Here is a 26,725-nt window from a genome sequence, read left to right as displayed (position 1 = left end):
GTATGAATCATTTGATATATGGTATAAGCAAAAACCAGTAAGTATATTTTTAATTGATGCTGTGTTTTTGCTTATGAAACTCGTTATTATGTCTTTTTGTTTAGAATAACTACTGTTTTTTTTTTAAATAAAACGAAAAACAATATGTCGATTATTATATTGAAATAAATTTTATACCGCTTTTGACTTTATGTCAAATAGTTCAGAATGTCACGTAGAGTATTATCTGTACACTAACTCAATTTGTTATTTTGTCGAAAAGCTGCCTTTTTCCTTATGAGGGCAGTATTAATTTTGTGTTTGAAAATATTAGATAACTTTAATAAGATAGGTACATTAAATAAATTAAATAATTTATCTACAATATTTTTTCATACAATTGAACATTATTTAACTGTTCCCAATTAGAAAACCACAATTTTTCATTTTTATTTTAAATAATATTATAGCCTAGATTTATGTTAATCAAGTAAAGTTTAAATTTCCCAACAATGTCCAAATCAGAGTGATCTAGTTGTAGTATTGAGGTGACGATATTATAGAATTCAATATTCCATAGGTTTTTTTTAACATACTAAAATTTTTTTCGATGAAATCTCTCATAAGAGTGACTACAATGGCGTTTACGTAATGTATTTTTTATTAGTGCGATTCCCTATTACTTACCTGTATGTTCTGTACAATGTTATTGTTAAGTCTATCCGTATGGCCTATCACGCGATCATGTCACTTCTTATGAAAACAAACAAAATTAATCCGTCAAGTTATTAAATGCTTTTTACTTTCATCTCATCTTTTTTTGTGAGTCATCGTAAAACTTCCGATTAAATATCCAACTGCACGATATTTGTTAGAGAACAACTTTTACATTATAATTGTCAGTACATATTATGCATTAGTGAAAAAATAAATACATAATTTCGAAGATCAACTAGGCACAGCTTTAGTAAAAATATTTTGAATTAAATAAGTCAGAAATACCTTGATATTATACGATCATTCTTTGCTTTCTATAACGACGTATTACAACAACTACTATCTTAATTTGTTATGATATTGATTTGAGCCTATTACCACATTAAGTACTAAAAAACAAATAGTTTTATTATCATCTCAATTTTTTGTACAGTTTCCGTTACCTCTGTTCTACACCAGTACTTAATTTTCAAAATAGTCTAACTTTCATTCATATTGATTAATTTATCAAAGATTATTGAAAGGCAAAAAAATAGTTTATTCCATCTTTAAAAATGTCGTTTTAAGTAAATATTAAAGGATATTTAGAATTTAAATTCAAATTCCATCAATTACCTTCGGTTGATAGTATTAATATTAAATGATCAATATGAAAATTGTTTCTAGTAACAAAATTGTCGGATAATCATTCTGAATAAATATAGTACTTTATGATTTAATAAATATATCGTCAGACGTTGTCAATCTACTTCCTTCTTATGTCAGATTTTTGATCATAAAAATAATGATTGTTTTTTAATCCCGATAGAAGTAAAATTTTGATTTTACTATGTCGATAGTTTCGGTCAACGTATGGCAACCACATCTCGTCGGGATCAATGTCACCCATATAACCGTAACGCAAACTTCAGTTTAATTTTTGAAAAAATAAAGTCCGATGATGCCACCAGCATGTAAACCACACCAAACTGTACGTTTTTGTGGATGTAATGCAGTCTGTAGGGTCTCATCAGAATTGTTTTAATTCCATATGCAGCAATTTTGCTTATTAACAAACTTGTTTAGCCAAAAATGAGACTCATCACTGAACGCAATTTTATTTTACGTTGTTCGAGCGTGACTATCATGATGATTTTCAAGATAATATAAATATCAACAAATGAGCGCAGTATCACAGTTCAGTTTGACAATTATTTACCCTTTGGTAAGTTCTATCTAAATAAAGAAAAAAAAATACTATAACCAAGTAAAACGTAGAACTCGTTGCTCAAATTTTCTGTACGTTTTGTAAGTATTGGTTGAATTAGATTTAGTAGGGTGAAAATATAGTCTGTATAATAACTCTTAAAGCTTAATATTACACAAAAGCTTACTAATACGATAAAACAAGTGGATGAAGATGCTGTATGTTTTATATGGTATCTTCAATAGAAAGTGTTAGTGTTTAATTTATATTTTAAAATAGCTATCATGCAAAAATTCAGATTTATATATACGTCTTTAAGAAATATGCGATAAACTGGTCAGTTAACATTTTGTTTTTGATATTTTTTGCGTTATAAATTTCAGTATATCAAACTTTATTCTGTAAGTATTATAATCAACGTATTTTACGATCAAATTTGCTACAATCGTAAAAACGAATGCTCTTTTAGTGGGCAAAGACAATACGTACTGTTTTGAAGGAACCTTGTTGCACATAGCAAAAGGGCATTGTTTGCACTATAAAGTGCATCGAGGCATACGCCAAAGCTACTGACTGCGCTTTCGCAATTTGGTGTATGTAAATGGTAAGATTTTTAGCTCAGATTGGTAGCTGAGCGACTGTTTTAGTGTATTTTATTCACTCAAAGCAACATTATCCTTTCACCTGTAGCCAACATTAAATTGAATTATTGCCCACGTTAATTTCAAACTGAATTTATGTTTGTTTCAACGAGAAAATAAATTATATAATTTTAGTGTTTGCATAACCTCGAAAGATGATTTCACTTACATCTTAATTATTTGTGTGAAATAAGGATGCGTTGACTTTGACCTCTACAGATGTTTATCATATTTCGTGTCAAGTATTGCGGTATCTTCTTTTTAAATCTTTTACTGTTCTAAAGTATATAATTATTGTTGTTATTTTTTAAGAGATTAAAAGTAAACAAAAAATACTATAGAGAATTAATATCATGGTCATGCAGACATACTATTATTTATCAATTAAAAATGTTCGGGGCCTAAAATTGTAACAAAGAATTATGAACAAAAATGTCTACTTTTCAGGATTTTTTTGCATAATGATACATCATACCCATAGTCCATACACAGTATTATAGTATACATACATATATCGATTTAGATCTATTTTCTCGGGGTTGTGTCAACTTATATCTTTTTTCAATATATTATAAGTTCGGATTTAACAGATGTATTTAATAGGTTAAATGAATAGTTAGGAACCAATTCTTATGCACATATTAAGATACCTTCACGTTATTTGGATCCATGGTTTATCTTTAGATTACATTTACTTACCCGAAACATAATATTTAGAAGAAAAAAATTGTGGCTGTAGGACCTCCACAAAGTGGAAGTTATATTAATCATCTAATCGATCACATTAATTATAATATGTAATATTACTATAAATTAGCAGTGACATCTGTTCATAAAACTGTAACTATTATATCAGCATACTTTTTCCACTGCAGAGAACTGCATATTTTTAAATAAAATTTCATTCAAACGAAAAATATAAAGAATAACACAGTTTGTTGCTGAAAGGTAACACCATAAAATTAAGGGTAATAGAACTTATTATGAGGAATAGTTGTTAACCATTTACCTTAGATTAACCATAATATATATTTTAAAAAAAAACACATGCGCACAAATTCCGAAATAGTGCCATAGCCATATAGAAATAGCCACTAATCCACCGTGGGGAAAAATTTGTTATTATTCAAACTAATCATAAGTATGCGCTTTTAACGTACTACACAAGTTGAATAGACACATTCTGTACAAATGACATTAGTAATAATAATATGATTACAATCACTAATTTAGTGTCTCACTGAAAGGGAATGCACTTTGCTCATGCAGTGCAATAGTATTATTGTGAATGTCAAATTAGGAATTTGGCGCAGTGGGCGAAGTATCTGCTTAGTAGATATCTCAAAAGAGGGTGATCGTGGGAAACGATGCAGGTACCTATCAAGTTAAGGAGTGGGTTAGAATACCGTCATCGGCAGTCAGGTTTGATTGACTACAAGCTATTATTGTCATTGCTAAATATTATCCATTGTTTTGGTATTTTAAACATTTAAAATACTATAATGTTTATAATAAACAAGCAAAGTTTAAATCGAAGTTAGAATTGATTTCTATCGAAATTATGCATCGTGCATGATTCAATTTTAGATATTTTAAAATACCATACACATTTAGAAATACAGTTTGCAAAAATCACCATTTCTTTAAAAAATAAATTGTCTATGAACGCATAATATTGTCTATTAGATAGAAATGGTTTTATTATTATTTATACATATTAATAATCTCTCTACATTAAAAATATTAAATATGGAAATGAAATTGTCATAAAGTTTATGTTGGATATTCAGTTGTTTAGTTATTGATGATGACAACTGTTTTGAACTATAAACCCACCCTTAGGACCATCCAATTTTATCTGGAGTTTTACCGCATACTTGATTGCTCTCATATTTAGATAAATGCATTTTATATACTTACCTACCTAAGATGAAATATTGTATCACAAGTGGCAGTTACAAAAATGTAACTAGCTGTTAGTAACAACTGATGTTGGCAACAACTTAAGATGATAATCCAAAAGTGCATTCAACACCGTTTGCTGCATTTCTTAAAATTGCACCATTTCCTTGTGTTACGAACTACCCACTAATAAAACAAAGATTGCATTTACACAAAATAAATTATCCACAATAGATGATTATATAGTATTATATTACTAACTAAGAAAATTATTGCAAAACAGTCATTGCAAACATTTTAGTCATAGCAATAGGTTCATACAAATTATTTCAGATACTATTATTTTACATAGTAGTCTTATTCGCTAATAAATATATTAAGTAGATCACCATTTCTGCTTCAGATGGAGACCAACACAACATATAAAAATCATAAAACTTTTTCGCGAGAATTGGTTATTACCATTAATAATTCAGTCAATTCATAGAGTTTGTGTGCTGATTTCATACATATTGTAATTATATTAACCACATAATATATATATATAGTAATTAAAAAACCAACAACACGTTAAATTAAACCTGTGATGGTTGTAGATTTTATTCCACTTTTAACATTTTAAAATGTTTTTCAAGATTATTTATTATACGTGTATATAATATATAATTTCTTTTATTTAGGCATACATTCATATACTTTAAGTAATTAATTTAAATTGTGCATTACGCGAGAGCCTTCTACTAATAAAATTTACTAATCATCACACATTCGTAGGGAATAACGACTATAACGAATATTTTTATTACAGTAATTTTCCGTTACCTTTCCGTAACGTAGTTTCACGCTAGTTTCATAGTTCCACCCCACCAATAAATATAATATAGTACCTGCTACCATTTCCCTGGACCAAAAGCACGCACTATAGCTTAATTATTAAAAGGTCAGCTAACTAAAGACTATCTATAAATATCTCTACAATTAGTTTATTGCGAATCGGGTTCTTGTCAAAAACAACAAGAAGTAAGGTGACGATGTACATATATATCGTCACCTTACTATTAAGACCTCGTAAGTCCGATGTTATGGAAAAATTAAGTTTGTTCGACAAAATTTAAACAAGAAACAATCATATAAAAACCTCGGTTTTCTAGACTAGTATGCTGTCCATCAATCAACAAAATTTAAAAACTAGTAGGTCTAGTGGTTTCAAACATGGAATTAAAACCTCGTATTTCACAACGTGTTCACAGATTCATCGATTAGAGATGTGTTTAAAATATTGTTTTTATTACGTTTTTTTCTTTCCTTCAACCGTTTCAAACAAACTTACGTGGTTTTAATGGTAAGGTGACGATATATCGTCACTGTTCTGGCATAAGACACTAATTCGAAAAAATGACATATTGAGTTAGTTATACCAAAATGTTCCTTATTTCAAACTTTACCGTCTGGAAACCTTCCTAATAAATAAACAGTTTTTATTTTAAAGTCATCCTTTTTACGATTACTTAATAAACTCACATGATAGACCATTTCAAACATTTTAACAACTTCAAAGTCAAATTACTCAAAACTAGTATTCTCCAGTTAGTGTGTTCTGCCAGAACGATATTATGTCCTTATATATGCATTTTTTGTTTTCGCGTAAAATATATGAAAACTGTTTACTATCACACCAACACAGAATAATAAATTATGAATCCTGCAATAAACAATATTGTACAATAGAGGTGTCGAGATGTTTATGAGCTTAGTGTCATCAACTCAGAATTAATATTTAATGAAGTATTCGGAGCCATTAATAGTGTTTTAATTCATTCGCTTTCTGACAGGTTTCTTTTGTACATTTTACAACTAACTTTCCGACGAATGTATCTCTCACACAACTAATTGCTTGCCTATGAAGTCATAAAAAATGAGTACAAAAAACACAACGGTTCTGCAAAGTAATAAATTAAAAGTCTGGAATTAAATGCAAAACCAACTTACATATTCTGGACATTCGGGCAATATGTAATATGTGATAATTTTGTTCATCTTTCAATTGGTCGTAAGGGATGAAAAATTTTAAGACTTTTCTAATTAAGGAAAACAATTTTGTCGGATAAAAACATTATATTATAAAACAACAAACTACAAATAATTTTAAAGGTAACATATATCTAGCATTTCGGTATTATGAATAGTTAAAAAATTAAGTTTGGTTTAACAACCAACACATTTAATATCAAAAAATATATTAGGTATATATTGTAATTGGTTTTACAATCCTATGTGCGTCTGGGCCGTCCAACAAAGAGGTTACCAAACATATTATGTTTGCTGTCACTTGCTCTAGGTCCAAACTAAAGTTGAAAAAATAACATTTGAATATGCCAGACCCGGGAATCGATCCCGACTTTATAAACCGACGTAATCAAATATATATTAGCGTCCCATAAAATAAAATAAATGCTTAGTGCAGTGTTTTAGCTTTTAGTTTTAGTTTTGTAGCTGTCCTGTAAGGTTTGTAATTTTGATTGGCCATAAAATATCACAAAAAATAGTAGCGTTTTTATTCGATATTAAAAAAATCAATCAAATCAAAAATGTGGCATATTTATTCTATACTTACATAGGTACTATAGTTGAGTAATACATTGGTAAATGTTTTACTAACAAATTTTTTTTTTGATAATTTAGAAATTAAATAAAAATGCCACAATCCCATATTATTATGGTATGTCTACACTGATATAATAATCACATAAACCCCTAAGTTATAACCATATAACAGACTAATACTATAAAAATGCAAAGGCCAGTCACCATAGACCGAGGCTTTGAAGTCAGTTTCGGTTTACGATTTAATAACCATAAATTTCAAGAATCATAAAAACCCGCCTGAATGTTCTCAAACATTATCAATGTTTAATGCGTGTTTCGTCTACGTGGCAAACTTTAATGCATATTATTATATACAGACGTACCTCGTGAAAATAACACGTGTTGAAGATTATCACATTTTTCTCCACACTTGAGAATTAAACATTAAACCCTCTAACAGCATCACCCTTTATTCTTCATTCAAGTTATTCTGTTATCATAAGCCTAACCTATTGATTCTAATAGTTTTTATTTGATAAACATTATTCTATTTTCTAACGTTTTGGCATTATTCATATTAGTATGTATAGTAAATGTTCTTTATTTAATTTTATCAATTCTATATACCAATTTTTCAACATTCTAACATGAGGTACCTACCTGCTAGTTACATAATTGCATTATTATGACGTTGTTGATGTGATGATAGGTATTATCATTGTATGAATATATATATACAAAAATAGTACGTATATATTTTTATATTGTGTAATTATTATGAATGAAAACACATTATCTCACACGAGATGCTCAAATTAAGATGGCTAGACAGCATTATTTGTACACATTGTGTCCGGTTCTTCTTACCAATTTTATTTTCTCTCGATAACACAAACCAACCCAACCTAATATGGTATAATAATATAAATAATAAGTATGTAACTGCACTATTATATTCATGAGTACGTGTCTATAATATCGTCTCTGTTCTGGCAGAACACACTAACTGAAGAATACTAGTTTTGAGTAATTTGACTTTGAAGTTGTTAAAATGTTTGAAATGGTCTATCATGTGAGTTTATTAAGTAATCGTAAAAAGGATGACTTTAAAATAATGACTGTTTATTTATTAAGAAGGTTTCCAGATGGTAAAGTATATATATAACAATTAGTGCTATGTTTTAAGTCATCTTTTCAAGAGACTCCATATTCACTCAGTAGTAATCAGACCGCCACCAATAATTTCAAAAGCAGGTCGCCCGTAGTGGTTAAAAGTTTGGCAACCCTTGATTTATATAATATCAAAAATACAACAAAATTATGATATGTACGTTTGATGAAGTTTATTTTTGTGTACTAAATAATACTAGTCAATACAGCTAAATATTAATTTGAAACAAAGCTTTTTTGTTCATACTACGATATATCATATTAAATTAGTTGATAGTTGTTTCGGGCTAGGAATAAATATTCCATAGCCCGAAACAGCTGTTCACATAAGTACTTAACTCAAACATCGAGATTTAACAAAAAAAAACTCTGTTTCAAAACAATTATAGTAAATTAGACGCTATTTCAATTGACAACAATAAAGTATGTAGGATTCTAATATCTAAGTATCTAAATTAATAATATTAAAATATCAAAAAGTTTTTGTGAACTTTTGTTACTAATCAGCTATACATAGAAATGTATAATATTCTGTAAGTATTAATTAATTTAATAAGTATTACGCTGGTATACTATGTTAGCAAATGAATAATAAGTCACGAGATGATAGATTTAAAATGATTTTGTTACCTTCACATTTTGCTATCGCATGTTTTCACAACACGTGTATGTATACAGGAAATGCTTGGATAATGGAGGTATATTCAATAATAATTTATTGTTTCAATTCTAGTAATCTTGTAATCAATGAACCGAATGTTGTATACAAAATCACAGTATCTCCTGAGAATTCTCAACTATTGATATCAAGAAATATTAGTTTTCAGAAGCCAATCCAAAAGCTTTTTTTATTTTATAAACAACTAATTTTTCTTTAATTTCAATTGTCACATTCTTCTTATTGTCGAGAATTTTTTATTTAAGAAACTTTTTTACCTTTTCTGAGCTTTGAATCGAAAAAAAAATTCGGAAGCAAGTAAAAGATCTTTTTTGTTTCCAAACAGAAAAATGTAAAATTGTCCAAGGAAGTAGATTCTAGCTAGAAGATTGTTAGGCTTTTCCGATCTGACAAATTTTCCTTTCCAGATTCTCGTGTAGGTTTATTTTCTCGACTTACAACTTTATTCGAGTTCTCCAGAATCTAATTAATAATTTCTTGAGAAATGAGGATGTCAAAATATGAAAAGAAAAAATACTTAGAAACGAGATATCAGATTTTTCGTTATTTCAAGACATTTCTCGATCACAACTTCTAGTAATAAGCCCAAAAAGTTGAGAAAGGAAATATATAGCATAAAATAATATCAGTTTAGCCAATGGTAATGTAATATTAAATATGACCTTCATAAAAGAAATTATTTCATAAATTAGGTAGGTACTCACGTCAGCATATTTTCTGTAAGCATTTTTTTTCTGAGCACTCTGAAATAATACTTCAGCTGTAGCATTTCCCACAATTAACCAGTTGCCTTTTTGCAACGTTCGTGTCGCCATAAACAAAAGATTAAATTTATACAATAACACGAAAACGCCAAATTGATAATAGTAATAATGTTGAAAAAATATAACTCATGTGAATTTACCTTTGAGGTGAACAGCTGAGTCAGTCATAGTAAACCAAAAACAACAAACGTAAAATCCTTATCTCAACAGCGATTAGGTTAGAAAACTAACAATTTATTGACTAATTTATATGATATAAAAAAGAAACATTGTGACACAAAGTACACGTACAACGACTCACTCTACTTGATTATGAACAGACAGCAGTAATTAAAATCAAACAACATAATAATTGTGTCGTACATTTCAAAATCAGCCAAGTCCACCTTTAGGTATTTTTCACTTTTTTGTGAATTGCTGAAGAACTACTGCTTTCTAACATTTCTGCATTATCAAAATGTGGGATTTATTAATTTTAAATATTCTATACTCGAAATAATATAAACTTTCACCCTTGTGACTGTGTATTTGAGAAAACAAAAAGCTGTTTTTCTCCTATTCATCTATTATGGACTTGGCTGATTTTGAAATCTAGCGACACATATGTACGTTTACTTTATAAGTCTTATGTCTTGTGTCAAATGTATTACTATAAAAAGCTTCGATGTACTATGTTTTCGAGGAACCCTTACCCTAACACATTAAGATCCAGAGGGGTAAATTACAAATGTAATGTTTAAAGCAGCAATTTTCATTAGGCTATTTTGATTCGTTACGTTGGTAGAACATTTTTTCATTGACGTGAATGTTAGATTGTTTGAAAGCTTGAAAAATTGAAAACTTTTAAGCCCTTGTATCTCAAAACACACTTTTGGCTTATGGGTCCTTGTCATCCTATGGGTCATCCAATGTGGATCTTAACTGTCGCTCGAATATGTAATTGGCATTGTATTTTGTAATACTTAGCAAATCTTAATTCAATGCTCGTGATCATAACTAATAATAGATAATATTATAAATAAATTTCATAAACGCGGGTTTCGCTAAAGGAACCCTTTCGTATAGATCCGATATCAATAAAAGAAATAGCATAAAGGTTGTCATCACCTGTGCTATCTAATATGATGCAACCGAACTCCGCCGTGGAGTAATTATTTTAATTAGTAACGAACATGGTTCGCAGGTGAATGAAGGCCTGCCTCCTAAATTGTTTCGTATTAAAGAAAAAACATTTTTTTTTCGATTGTTTTCATACATCACACGCCATAATACCTATGCAATATATCACACATTGACTGCTGTATGATGAGTTAATTGCTCTAAGCCTAAAAATGTTGTTGCATATTTATAAAAACAATTCAAAAAAATTATAAACCTAACCAATGTGAATAAATTTGTATTGCAAACGAAATACACCCCATTGTTAATAGATCGTACACTATCAGAAGACAATAATGTTATTAATGAATGCATAATACATCAATGGATCTTTGTAATTAGCTGTCAACAAACTGCACGCGCCGTTTATAAATAAAATATAAAGCTTTTTAAACGAATTTATATCGAGATATGTACCTTCCTAATGAACGTTTACTATACAATAATACATAATATAAATTAAATTTATCAATAAATATTATTCATTGAATAAATTAAATTATCATATTGCATCGATTATAAGATGGCTTAAATACCAGTTTAAAAAATGTATCATCAAAACTTTATTAGGTAATATAAGGTAATAAGATAAAACTTTTTACTTAGGTACCTATATACTACCTTATATACCTACGCACATTTCTTTGTTTCCGATTTTTTTAAATCATATTTCGAATCAGGGTCGTTGATCTATGCATATCCCCATAAAATATCGACTTTGTTACACATCCCAAAAGGAAAATAATATAATACAATATGAAAAAATAAGTGTTTTATAATCTATGCAATATTATTGTAGACCTTTTTATTAAAACATACCATTCAAGATATTTTCAAAAGCTTTGTATTAAATAATATGAAAATCGAATGTGAATGTCAATAACGAGAGATTATTGAATTGCATGGATTTGGTGTATATATAAAACTAACTTAATTAATTAGGTATCTATTTAAGTGATTCGGATAAATCTAGCATCTGTTTTCATATTCTGTTTATATTTTTCCAGATGACTCCTGCGTTGGTACTGCTTTGTGGACTTCTGTCAGTGGTATGCGCCCAGCAGGCTGGTTACCTTCCACCACAGAAAGGATACAGCTACGAACCACCAAGAATTCCATTCCCAAACACTAACCAAGAATCAAAGGTAAGAACTGTACAATATTATGACGTGTGTGAAATCAGAAGACTGGAATACAGCGGAATAGCATGGGGTTAGGGTTAGAAGGAAAAATCGAATCCAATGTATGAGCTCACTCCATTTTTAATTTTATTAAAATATCTCAGTATGGACCGAGAAGAGAAAACGTCTTTATCCAGAAGTGTATCGAAAGTGGCTGAGACGGTGGTACATACTCGTAATATGACTTGCTTTACGGAATATGACCCCAAAGTACAACGGTTAATGCTAGCAAAATGAATGTATCATTATTTAACTTCATTCAGTAATTACTCAACTGAAACCATAATACTCGACACGCGTTGTATAAGTAAAGTTATAATAATATGTAACTAAGTATAGTATCATTACTCTTTTGCAGACTTCGGCCATCACCGCCTCTTTCATCTGTCATTAAGAGATATTATACTCAAAGAGTCATTATGCTGCAATATATATAAGTTACTATGCCAAAATAACACAATGAGCGGTCAAGGGCAATTTCCCATTATTAACCATCTACCTGCACAATACAAAGAAAATCGTTTATGCTAGAGTGCCTTTAAAAATATCTACTAAATAATATAATATATTGTGTTTTTATTCAAGGCTTTTTTGTATGCGAGCATAACATATATAATTATTGTATTATTAATGTGACGACCATTAGGTATAACTGACTTTCAAATGGTATTCAGTATAGTATTTAATACAGAAATAATATATATCTAAGTAAATCGGTATATGCGTTGGTATCTCTTTTTTAATAACTATTATTTGATAGATAATCACTGTATTAAGAGCCCAATAGTTTAAAGTGAATATTATGTACCTGCCTAGCGAATAATGAATTTGACTGTGGTATGGATTTAAATATTATGTATCAAGCTTCACAACAACAAAAATAGTTATGAATAATTGGTAAATTAAGGGAGTATATGGGTCTTAACAACTAGGGATTGCAATACCGAATGAAAATACCAGTAACGGTATTTCGGTATTTCTTAATGAATACCGGTATTAATACTGGTATTAGTAACATATATGAAAAAGCAGAAACTACCACTGAAGTATTTACCACGAACATCAAATAATTAGGCGCAGACATTTTAATTATAGTGTATAATTATTATTTCATCATGAAATATTCGCCACTAAGGCTGAGGCTACTAATGATAATACAAACGAACAGTATTTGACAACGATTAAAGTAATTATATATATCTTCTAACAACATCTGACAACAAAACCCGCAGACGACTGGCGAAAATATTTGGATAAATTTAAAATTAGGGAAGTACCTACCTATAATGCAAATGTATTTCGCAAATCTGTACGTATCATTGCTGGTCACCAATGACGTTAAAGGGCAACGGAAGTAAACCAGACATCGCGTAACCCGTAAAAAATTACAGTCCAATTTAACCTTTTATGTTAATAATTAATACATTCTGTTTCCACTTTCACTAAAGAATATATCGGTATTGTCTGACTTTTAAAACCGGTATTTCGGTATCGAAAAATACTGGGATATCGGTTTTCAAATACCGGTATTGCAATCCCTATTCACAACATGAACATTAGCATGAACAGACCTTTTATGAGAAATTGTAGTTAGTTATTCGTCCAATCAATCGATGACATCGAGACTCTACCGTTTTTAATGAATAATAACTACAGGTGATTTTTTTTATTAAACCAAAAATATAAATTCATTTCAGTGAGTTTTTAGTCAGACGTAATTGCACAGATTCAATGAAACTTTAGTGACGATTATATAAATTTTGCAGATAGATTTAGCCACTGGAATCTTATTCCTATACTTAGGGCTATAGGTAAACAATCAGAACCGGAGTTAATTTTGCATAAACAATATTTAATTCGTGACAATGTGGAAAATAACCATTTACCTTGGCAATTTACATGCAATCAGATTGTATCATGAGAAAAAATCTCAAAATGATTTTAATATTTATAAATCGCTTCGGATATTTTGAACCCATACTAAATGCAGCCCTGCAATTAATAATTGGTATTGAATACAATATAAATATATCAGTTTCATTTTTATATGCAGTATGCAGACACGAACCATACACACAGACTATAGGGGTAGTCGCCTTATCTGGACCGCCCCCAAGACGGGAAAATAATTTTGCAAAAACTTTGAAATCAGTATACCTATATATCATTTTTATTTGGGTACAAATACTTTGTATAATTATTTTCTCCTGTAAATTTTGCCATTCCTGATTGGCCAATAACTATGGCAGATTTTTTTCTTTCAAAACATAAACTCCAGATTTCCGAAACATGAGTGAGCATAGATCATACAAGTATCTTGTTAAGCATGTTTTTAGTATGGTGAGATACTAGCCGTAAGGGTAAAGTAATTTTAATTCAATTAAAATTTGGTTGAAACAAAAATAAACTCAAATTCAATACTGACAAAATAAATGTGTTTGCCTTAGCTTTTTCATGTGCATTTATCAGATGTTCTACAAATGTATTTTATGGTGCATCCACTTTATATTATTATTGTACATAATATCACAATGATTAAAATAATAAGCGAATGGATATTATATTTTTGAAAATGAGCGCCAACTTTTATTTCTAATTGAAAGGAAATAAAATATTCACGAGATAAAAAGAACTTTTTATATACAACGTTTTTAAATTTTCTGTTGAATCATATAAACTTGACTTGACTAGCTTAAACGATCAAAGAAAAATGTAAGTACTTGATAAAAATACTGAATAATGAAATGTTATTCCATATTGATTTCCATAGTAACGCACGTATATATTATTAATAATTTAGTTGCTAGGACCCCCTAGCAAACAATAATGGTATCGAAATAACTTTTCATACAAAACAGAATTAACTAAAAATGAATTCAATTCTACTTAAAGATGGCTAAAAGTATTAAAAGAATGCATTGGCATCATGTTCTGATAATATTCTAAAAGTTTCAAATGTCTAGCTAGTCGGGAAGTTAGTTAAAAATCGATTGAAAGATTTGTACTGGACAAACAACCACCGGACACATAAGAATACGAGCTAATAAAAACATTGTAAAAAAACATTGTAAAATAAAATAATGCGGTCCGTTTTAAAACGCAGCATGTTCCCAACAATCAAGTAGAAGTTTTTGCTTCGGTTTCTTAAAAAAATCGATTACACAAATTTCAATTTCACATCTCATAAATATTATTTATGTTGGATATTTAGGCGATTGAAAAACTCGCAAGACGTTACCTTTATTTTAGTTATTGCAAATACTTATATATTATAAATATGACCCATGACCCGTGACAATTTCTCAATGGAATCTAATGAAATCGACGGCCTAGATCTAACGGTAATTGGCATTGTATTGTAATAGAGCAATTATAACATGTATAGTAAAGTTAAGAGAGTATTATAAGAGCCATTAGTTAAAAATTGTCGTAATTAAGTATGGTACCCTTAGCATAGTGGTCTATGTGCGTGGACGCGAAACCTTATTATGATATTTACGTTTGATAAAGTTTATTATTTTGTACTTACTAAATAATACTATTCAAAATTGCTAAATATCTATTTGAAATATGTAAAGTTTTTTTTGTTACCTCTACGATGTCATATTAAATTATTTGTATTAATTAATTATTAATTAAGAATAGTCCATAGCCCGAAACAGCTGTCAACATAATAAGTACTTTACTCAAATATCTCAGTGAGTATAAAAAGGCCAATAGTTAAAATTTGTTATAATTAAGTATGACTCCTTTAGCATAGTGGTCTATGTGCGTGGGCACGAAACCCGAGAGATGCAAGTTCGATTCCTGCAGGGTATCTTACTTTTTTCAAAAAGATTTTTTCTATTGGTTATAATATATTTTCTCAGAAGTGTTTTCAAAAATTATGTATGTTCAATAATTAGAATGTTACATTCTTAAATCTTGTGAATTATTCGTTATAAAAAGTACTCCAAGGCATTTGCTGATTACTCCATCGTCACCTAGTCACTGAATTGTCTCATTGGATTATTTTACATTGCCCTCTTTTTCAGTGCATTGTCATTCATACGGTGCACATTGCACATGACCTAGACAGCGCATTGTATTTTCTGCTGCAAATTTTGCCATCCCTGGTTGGCTAATAACTACGCCAGAGTTTTTTTAGAATATAGGGGTAGTCGCCTTATCTGGACCGCCCCCAAAATGGAAAAATAATTTTGCAAAACTTTGAAATCAGGGTACTGCATAATATCATTTTTTTATTTGGGTACAAACACTTAATGCCCAGATTTCCAAATGAGTAATCACAGATCATACAAGTATCACTTGTAAAGCATGTGTTTAGTTTGGCGAGTAAAGTAAAATTTGGTCAAAATAAATTAACTTGAATTCTATACAGACAAAATGTGTATGTAGCAGATGTTTCGTGTCCATTATCTGAAATTTTTATATTTATATTTAAGTGCAAACCCAGAAGAAAAGTTTTTACATATTTATTTTGACGTACATAAATTTAATATAACTGTTTTCCTTTCGATAATTTCCCAAAATAGTATTTTCCGATTATCTTTCTTGCGGGCTTTTTGTCGCTTCTCACTCTCTCGAAGCTTGTAAGTCATTTAAAATATTTTTTCTCGCTTTCATACTGTACGGTTTACAATCATGATGTTCTGAACAATTTAAATTTGTATGCACTTGTCAAACTAATGCGTGGTCGCAACCATGACCTCTTCAGGATCAACATTATTTCCTCGTGACGGGCATTAAGGCACCAATAGCGAGAGCTGCATGTCTGACCAATGCGCTTCCCAAAGACGTTTTTAATAACATTCGATGCTGAGTATTTGGTTTTTAATGTTTATTTTTTTGTCTAAGATTATTCTTTCCTTTGTATTTTCATTATAACTTGATTTACTATTCTTTTTGTAGTTAAATACCATGCTGTGAACGTCTTGAATTAATATTTTTGACATGATTCTCGTTGCTATTCAAATAGTTGACAGCGTCAATTTTTTTTTAACTTGTATTGCCAAATCTTTAAACGATTATGCCCTTCCACCAACACCAACAGTAAAGAAAATTAATAATACCTACTACATATTGTGGAAAACTAAGCGTCCTAAAAATTTAATCTTAAACGCCGGCGACCATTATTTTAACATCTTCCTTTTCCTCTGCAACTTTGCATAGCGACCTCGTGCTTTAATTGACCACTGGAGGATGCTCATCAGCCAAATTAAACACTATACTCAATTTACTGTAAAGCCATCACCATTAATTTACAATTAAACGCATCATCAAAACATAATCTCAGTAAAAAAAAAAACCCAATTAAAGCATTATCCTAAATGTCAATTTGAGATAATTCGGCCGCTAAGCTACAACACATTAGGTAAATGGAACCTATTAGGCGGTAATTGAAACAGAGATAACATTTTAACTGTGGATTTAAATTATTAGTATTGCAATTTTTACTTCTTACGACATTGCAGAGGACCGTGACCTTATGAATTATGACACGTTATGAATGTACTGTTCATTTCATTGAAAGACGTTCATAATATTAAACATGGGTACAATAAATACATCGATATAAAGTCATAAATAAAAATAGGGCTATTGAAGTAAATTGGCTATGTATTCAAATAAGATTACGTATAATGGACGTGCCGATTTGCTATTAAGTATGTTCTTTAAAAGCATATAATATTTATTGCTGACATTTTCGATAAAATGTTTTTATTAATGTAATAAATACAATATAACAATATAAATATTCACTTCACATTGTCTCCATACAATATCTGACATCTGCTTTTTATTTACCAAAGCCTAGTGAAGACCAAAATACATCAGTTCGATGAAGATTCAACAATTTATACAAACTGTTCCAAAGTTATATATAAAGATATGAATATTTTCTAATATTTAACATATTATTATTCTGATACAATTACCGTTGTAAGTATTTTTGTTTTCCGATGGGTTATTGTTCTGAACTGGGCTTTACCAGTGACATCCCGTGGGGGTAGGCAGATTGAGCGTCGCTTGGGGGTGGCAGTTACCTGAAAGGCGGCAAGTCGAGGAGAATCATTTAGAAATAGCTACTTAAACTTAGTAATAACGAAAATTTCTTTCCATTAAAAAATCAGCTCACTAGTTGGATTTGTTTCAAACCAACTTATTAATTGACATAAAAGGTTTAACAGGACTGTATTTTTTGTCGCGTTCGCGATGTCTAATTTACTTCCGTTGCCCTTCGACGTCCATGGTGACAAGAAACAACACGTGCACAGATGATACAAAATACTGTATAAAAAATAGGGCGACACTTTGGCGCTGCCCAGGGGCGGCATTTTGTCTAGGAACGTCACTGGGCTTTACAGCGAAAATTGGTAAAATAGTGTAATATATAGCAATATAATATTGTAAGTACAGTCAAATTCAGTTTCCCCATTTTTAATAAATTTGGAATTTACTCATTAAATACAAAATCAGGTGGTTTTCCTTTAGTACGAGGAAATACAAAATGAAAATGTATACATATATATTTTGAAAACACTTCTGAGAAAATATATTATAACCAATAGAAAAAATTTTTTTTGGAAAGTAAGACACCTACATCAGCAGATTTATATGCAACAAAAAACATGATTATATGCATGCACGTATGCACTTAAAGTCAATAAAATATGCACTAAAACCGAAGAAATATACAGTTAAAAATTTACATTTTTTGTGGGAAAAAATTGTAATTACCCACTATACCCAATATTACTGACGAAAAATCGAATAACTAGTTAATAATTTATCAACATAATACGATAGCAGAACAAAAAAACACAAACAATGAATATAATGTTAATCAATTACAATTTTTAAAATAGTTTTTCACAAGTTCAAATAATTGAATAATAAATGCAATGTAAACCAAACATAACTTAAAAAACAAAAACGACACACTTAACTATTGCTAAATACTATTTTCTGTTTTTTGCCGGAATTTTTTTTTTATAACATTATTTTTTTCAATATTATGCTCTGGCATAAAAATTTTCCGCATAGGTATCTGTCAGTATTTGGTTTATATGCGGAAAACGACCTCTCAACGTCCGCAGAGGTGATTGGGCAAACTTTAAATAAAAGTGCCTGAGTTGACTTCAATTTTTCTGATTAATCCACAGCGAGGAGATGGCATTAAATGCAAAATGCAAGTGCTTCTAAACTACGAGGGTGGGTCAATAAGTCCTTAGAAAAGCCGACAGGTGGCGCGACTAGTACTGTAAGCGGTTTGTTTTCATGCAGCGGCACTACCGATTCAGTATGCTGCGAAGTTTCAATCAGATTGGTCGGGTTGTTGTGTGTTTCTCGTACATTTAAAAAAAAAATTGCTTGTGGAAAATGGAAAAATGGAAAATGGAGAAAATTGAGTTTAGAGCTGTTATTAAACATTTTAATATAAAAGGGTTAACAGCAAAGGAAATAAAAAATGAGTTGGATTTAGTTCACGGCATATCTGCTCCTTCACTTGCAACTATTTATAACTGGTTAAATGAATTTAAACGTGGTCGTACATCAACAAAGGATGAACCACGCTCAGGACGTCCTGTAGAGGTGACTACACCAGAAATGATCAATAAAATCCACGATATGGTGTTAAGTGACCGAAGATTAAAGTTGAGTGAGATAATTGAGGTTACAGGGATCTCAAAAGGTAGCGTCATTTCTATTTTACATGACAAATTGGGCATGAAAAATATTTCTGCTAGATGGGTGCCGCGTTTGCTCACAGTCGACAATAAACGCAATAGGGTGGTGGCATCTAAAGCCCTGTTGTCGCTCATGCAACGCAATCCGGATGCATTTTTTCGTCGCTTTGTGACTGTAGATGAAACATGGACACACCACTATACTCCCGAGACGAAAGAACAGTCAAAGCAGTGGATTGCGAAGGCAAACCATGTCCAAAGAAGGCGAAAACCGTAAAATCATCTGGTAAGGTTATGGCTACTGTATTTTGGGATGCACGTGAAATTATTTTCGTTGACTATTTGGAAAAAGGAAAAACAATAACAGGGGATTATTATGCATCTTTACTGGACCAGCTAAAAAACAAAATTGAAGAAAAACGGCCTCATTTAAACAGGAAAAAATCCTCTTTCATCAGGACAATGCCCGTGTTCACACATGTTTACGATCAATGGCTAAAATTGAAGAATTGAAGTTCGAATTGGTCGACCACCCACCGTATTCGCCAGATTTAGCCCCCAGTGACTTTTTCCTTTTCCCAAACTTAAAAAAATGGCTAAGTGGACAACGTTTTTTTTCAAATGAAGAAGTCATCGATCGGACAAATGCTTATTTTGAGGACCTTCCGAAAACTTATTTTTCTGACGGTTTAAAAAAAATTGAGAAACGTCTAACCAAGTGTATTGAGCTCCAAGGAGATTATGTTGAGAAATAAAAAAAAAAACAAAAATAAAAACTGTTTTAATGCTTTTTTCTAAGGAATTATTGACCCACCCTCGTATCTACCGTCCTAACTTAGTTATATATCGATAAAATAATAAAAAAAAAACTAAAATTATAAGTTCAAAAGCTCTAAATATGCATTTATTTATGAAATATGTACTAATGTCTCAAATATGCTCTAACGTCTCAAATATGCATTTATATGCACAATACAATTTTATTTTTGGATTATGTGTCTTTCAAAACGGATTTCTGTGCAACTCTCATAGATGTGCATACACCCTAACAAAACATGCACTGGCATATAAATCCGGGCCCTAGTTATAACATAACATAATTTCTCAGAAGTGTTTTCAAAATTATGTAAGTACGTTATTTAATATTATGTATTGTAAGTTTTATTTAACGTATTCTTTGATAGCATTGATTCAATTAAAGCTTTCTTTTCCAAGATTCGAAACTTTTACGTTTCTGATATTTTAATCAATGATGTTTATTGCTCTTTCTGACTATTTGTTTTATTCAATTATTTTCTATTCGACAGTAGGACATTGCTAAATGTTAGTACCGATAGCATTTCGCTCAAAACCTATGACTTTTTCAATTATTTTTTTTTTGTTGCATTATCCAATCATGTTGTGGTGTCAGACACCTAGATTAATGTCGATAAAACAAAAATATACGCCGCTAATAATAAATAATAATAATTTGGCATTACACGAAATCGCCGATCATCAAATACCACGTAATGTTTATTGCTATGCAGTTAAAACACATTAAACACCTGTAATATCATCAGGTACTTCACGATTATTTCTATAAACAGATAAAACGTTATATTAGGTACTATTACAACATAACCTGTCATCTCTTAATAACTGAAATTTTTATTATATTATTATTTGTTAAATTTTCTATAATCTAAGGTTAAAATCCTAAATGTTTCTCTCTAAATATTTACAATTTCTTCACAGTAAAATATGGGTGGTTCAAAATAATTATGGATTAAGTCAGCGCCATATTTAGATTAATAAAGTCTGAGTATATATTTTTGCGCAAGCAACGAGTGGTCCACTGATCACCTGTCAAAGTCAGATCCCAGATTGCTTGACATATTGATTCGCCCTTTCTCGTTTCAAATTGAATTATAAAAAAATCTCTTAAAAATATATATTAACTATCAGTGTTATTTATAAATAGTATACATTCTTGTTATTCATCAGCAGTCAAAGTCAGACTAGTCCTTCACACAAAAACCGGTGGTAATATCGATTTCCAAAAAATAGCATTGATTTTCTATAATCTAAGCATTGATCTATGCATTACATTTGTAGAAAGTGTATTAATGCTAGTGTATTATTTATCATGTAACTCATCTATCCAAATCAAACCATTCCCTGTGTCAAGACAGCTGGAAATATCGATTTGTAATAACCACTAAATCAGATGAACTCCAAGGTCTCGTTATACGATAAATAATAGATAAAAGATACGTTAAAATAATCTGAAACTAAGAATACTATGACAAATGAACACGACAGACGCGTCAGTATGAGCACTCTATAGAACGATGACAGGTCATCCATAGACAAACGGGAGAGGCGGAAAAGGTAAGACCAGTCGTGAATGTTTCGGCTTTCTCTTGAGTCGGCAATGATCAAGTCCATCAATATGGATCCTGAGATATTTGGACCTAAAGTTAAAACTCCTTTTGTAAAATTCAGGAATGTTTTCACTGACTACTTCCATATTTTGATAGTACATAGATCAATTTAAATAAAATAGTCGAAACATAAAGTGTATTCAGGCTTTATTAATATTAGTAAATTAATGTTAGCAAATACCTCTTTATACTGCTGAAGGAACTGTCAAAATGGACAAGATTCACATTCAATTTGATGTATTATCAATACCAGTATTGTCAATTATGCGGAAAATTGTAGAGCTACGATTGTGATATTATTAACACACAATATAGAAATCTGTTTTATCTAGCCACTGAAACCAAAAAATCGACTTTAATGAAAATTGAACTTGATCCATAATTATTAATTATGTTTATTAATATTAAAATAATATACTGTTTAAAAACAACTTTACCTATTCCCTGATTGTTGAATATTCATTTGAATTCTAACGGAAATTCACGTGTATTTTACTCAATACAATTTTCATTTGACACATAATATTATGATAATATATTATTAACTTTCATTTTGTTTATTGTTGTTTTAACATCTACCACTTCAATTATTCTGCCACCAAGTGTAATGGTGATAGCCATTAAACGACCAATTTCAGCCATCTAAACCTAAAAACCAATGTACGTTAAAAATTTTACTATAAAATACATCTGCCCCTAAGAAAGTTACACCTGCATTTAATTCAAGAAATTATATCGTAGTAAGGGAGCGTAACTGTAGCTGTACCAAATTGGTATTGCAGGGTTTTTAAACAACGTCTTTTGTTAATTATTATACAATTTTGTTTGTGATAATTACAACTGTGTCGGTCTTTCAGAGAGATGAGTCATGCATAGTAAAGTGTATTTTATATTTATTTTGTAAATATATAATTTATAAACTATTATTTTTAAGTATTTAGGTAGGTGCCTCTATAAAAAAATATGCTAAAATAAAGTTTTAAACTGAACATGTTCTTCCTTAATACAATTACCTAATAATATATATTACATAGTTTACTTCAATGTGTAAACCGATACTCAACATGTTTATAAAAATATCGTTGATTAGCTATTGACCTTTTGTTTAGCAACCTGGCAGTGAATCGCAATAATTGTTTAGTTATTTTCTTCTTACTACTTAGATAGGTAGGCATCATAAATTTTAAATAATATCTATCAATTTTGACTAGCTGACCAATTATTACTTTTCCAAATAAAGCTACATCAAACATATTTTAGATAACTGCTTTAGTATAAATATCATACAAAAAATACAAGGAATTATCTAATCGTCCAGGATATAAATAATATCTTACAACTACTTACATACTTCGCGCTGTCATGCACCAGTGTTGGGGCATAGGCTAAGCATAAGGTCGCGATACTTCCTTCGATCCATCGCCACGTCTCCGCGCCCAATCACGTGAAGCGTCTCCTCGTCATTAGATACTTCAATAATAAACAACCTACTTATATTAAAAATTTACCTGTACGTACCTAAATAGTACCTATATTAATTTTATTGAAATATCGTAAACGTACAAAAACTCCATATATACTCAATAATGGTGTTGAAGATAACTCAGGGTATTGAGATCATAATGAAGTTATCAATATAATTAAATCATATATTTTAGAATCGACAAAAAAATGTTTCAAAACCACCAAAGAATACCTGCGAAATTTTATTATTTATTTTTTTAAATCATAGGAATAAAAAAAATCCAAATTTTCCAAACAACAAGAAAGCCAATTTCAAACAAAGTCGCGTTATTGCGTATTTTTGAGACATGCTGTAAAATGTTATATTATATTACCTACATACCTATTATTATACATTTAAATTACATAAACATTTAACATACATGAAAGGTGAATAATAATCATTGGCTTTGACCCTGTTTTTTTAATATACATACTTACCTACCAACGTGGATATTATTATCATGATTGTATATTAGAAACATGTAAGTTAGAATAATAATTTATAGGTATTACGAATATAATAATCATTTAATTGTCTTTAAATATTTAATATTATAATAAAAATGAATTATGTGCAATTATGTTATTATAATTTTAGGTATTTGAATAAAAACAGATTGTTAATAAATTAATATTGTAACAAATTAAAAGTCCAATAATATGATGTGACGGTCTGTGACGAAGGTGTAGATTTTTTTCTTACTGAAATCGACGAATGTTTTATAATGAATAGGGGGGGTTTAAAATGTGACGTAATTTAGATAAGGAAGTTAAAGATGTTGTAACAAAGGGTTCCATGACAAAACAGAACAGTGATAAAACAGAACATGACAAAACAGAAAATGACAAAACAGAACAGTGACAAAACAGAACAACGATAAATATAACTATGACCTTTCATGAAAAATATAAATTTAATATTGAAATTGTCCTATCTCTATTATGTTGATAGATTTTTAATAGCACAGATTTTCAATACGCCATAATAAATCAAATTATATACCTAATTTCTGCATTCCTAATCGCTAGAAAGCCTCAAATAAACGGGACTTAATTCGGTGTTGCCGGCAAGCTTAGGATATCTCATCTTATTCAATATAATATATTCAAAATGATTGGGTGACTAGGTACAACGAATTGGACATAACCTAACCTAAATAGATTCGACAAAAATTAATGTTTCATTTTTCCCCTGGCTGTTCTCTTTTGCCATGTTCTGTTTTGTCCGGTTACCGAGGGTAATGCACGAAGAAGTTTTCTACAGGGCATAGTGAATAACACGTTATTTTTTTATTATTTCTAGGTGCCGTTCCCAACCCAACGCCCGAAAATACCAACAACTGGACCCACATACAGACCACCACAAGGAACTGATGTATGTACATTTTTAGAGTAATTAACTGACCAAAAAATTGGACAAATGTTTTTACATATCCTATCATAACAAATGAGTTTTGTTTCCTTACGCATTGTAAAAGATGTTGATTTAGATTTTATCAAAAATAACGCCATGCCTAAAATTACAACTTTTGTTATCGAATCAACATACGACAATATCTCATTTAAAAGTAGATGGGTATATTATTATTATGTTATTCCTATACTACATAATATTATACCATCTGCATATTATCCATTTTATAAATGCATAGATATTAATATTAAATATACACATAAACAACTTACAAACTTAAAACAATAAGAGAATTTCGCCCTGTGTTTCGACTTTATTATAACGCATTTTTTTACCTCTTCGGCCGAGATTATGTTCTGTACACGTCGATAGTGTGCCAAGAAACAATACGCGTCCCTGTGATGCCGTAAATAAAAAAATAAAAGAAAATTATGTACTTAATCAAATCTTTATTTATTTAATTAACTCTGGAGGCCCTATGATCTTATTAGGATTGAACTTGGTCAAAAAAATGTTGTGATCATAATACTGTACCAATAATTAAATGACCGAACTTCATATTAATTCTTCTTATTTCTGTGCCATATCCGTAACCGGTCGTCGGCGATGAATATGAAAATCTTTCCCTTGACCGCCTACAGGGTGCTTAAACAAGGGAAGGAAATTTCATTGCATGTACGTATATTGCGATGTATAAATTAATTATCTTTATCAAAGTAAAAGCCCTCAACAAATTGTCAATACAGTTTCATTTTCTTTTATACACGTACTGAATCAAATATATACCCAGTGGCAAAAAAAGCATTTTCGCCTATGCAATGTACGAAGAAACAACCCTTATTTATTTATATATTATACTGTTATATGTATTCTATTCTGTAATCACTACCAATCGATTAAATAACCAAATTCCATTACATATGTTAATGACCAAGATTTCTTGTCTCAACGTTTATCAAGAAATGTACAATCCCGTTTCCCGTGATTATTATTTTTTTTAATCTTGAGATTCTTGCATCTCCAAAAAATATTAATGATCGGGAATTTAAATTTCAATTGTATGTACTAAAAAGATAAACTATATGAAAGCTTTCTTTAGCTATTCTGAAATAAAACTTTCCGAGAATAAATTCTCGAAAATATATATACATATATATTAATATGGCTATTCCAGCATCACCACGAGCACCATGAACACCACGATAACCATGATCACCATGACCATCATCACCACGAGCCCGGCATGCCCTTCGACTTCACTTACGCCGTGAAGGAGCCAGAGTACGGAAATGACTATAGCCACAATGCAGTTTCCGACGGAGATATCACCCGCGGAGAGTACAGGGTGGCGCTTCCCGACGGCCGTCTGCAGATCGTCAGATACACAGCTGACTGGAAGAACGGCTTCAACGCGGAGGTAAGAACGCAATATTGTTGAAGCCATTCATCAAATTTGCATTACCAAAATTTCCCAGTTAACTGAGAGTGAGTTCAATCAACGTTTTGTATTCGAACCTGCGACCCACGGCATCGTATTTATACAAGGACGACGAGGAATTATGTTATTAATACTAAGATGTATTATTTATAACTACATTTGTATTGACTAATCATCAGAATCATTTTGATAAAAATCGTTAATAAAATTTGTCAAAATCGTACTTACCTATATTGAATATACATAATTTGAAAACATCTGATGCATATACACACTAGAAAAAATCA

The 26,725-nt window shown here is 30.2% G+C and overlaps 1 protein-coding gene across 1 annotated transcript in view; it reads left to right on the top strand.

The window, feature by feature from the left end:
- Positions 1-26,725, top strand: part of LOC147066738 (uncharacterized) — a 36,586-nt gene that overhangs the window by 8,120 nt on the left and 1,741 nt on the right. The window contains exons 3-5 of the mRNA XM_085953855.1: positions 11,790-11,927; positions 24,890-24,961; positions 26,175-26,417. Of these exons, the coding sequence (XP_085809981.1) occupies positions 11,790-11,927; positions 24,890-24,961; positions 26,175-26,417 (453 nt within the window). The remainder of the gene's footprint in view (positions 1-11,789; positions 11,928-24,889; positions 24,962-26,174; positions 26,418-26,725) is intronic.

Source organism: Rhyacophila brunnea, unplaced genomic scaffold (assembly GCF_057557595.1).
Source record: "Rhyacophila brunnea isolate RB1 unplaced genomic scaffold, BYU_Rbru_1.0 scaffold_4, whole genome shotgun sequence".
NCBI lineage: Eukaryota > Metazoa > Arthropoda > Insecta > Trichoptera > Rhyacophilidae > Rhyacophila > Rhyacophila brunnea.
Note: the sequence above shows the minus strand (reverse complement) of the source record. Positions and strands in the feature narration are given on the sequence as shown.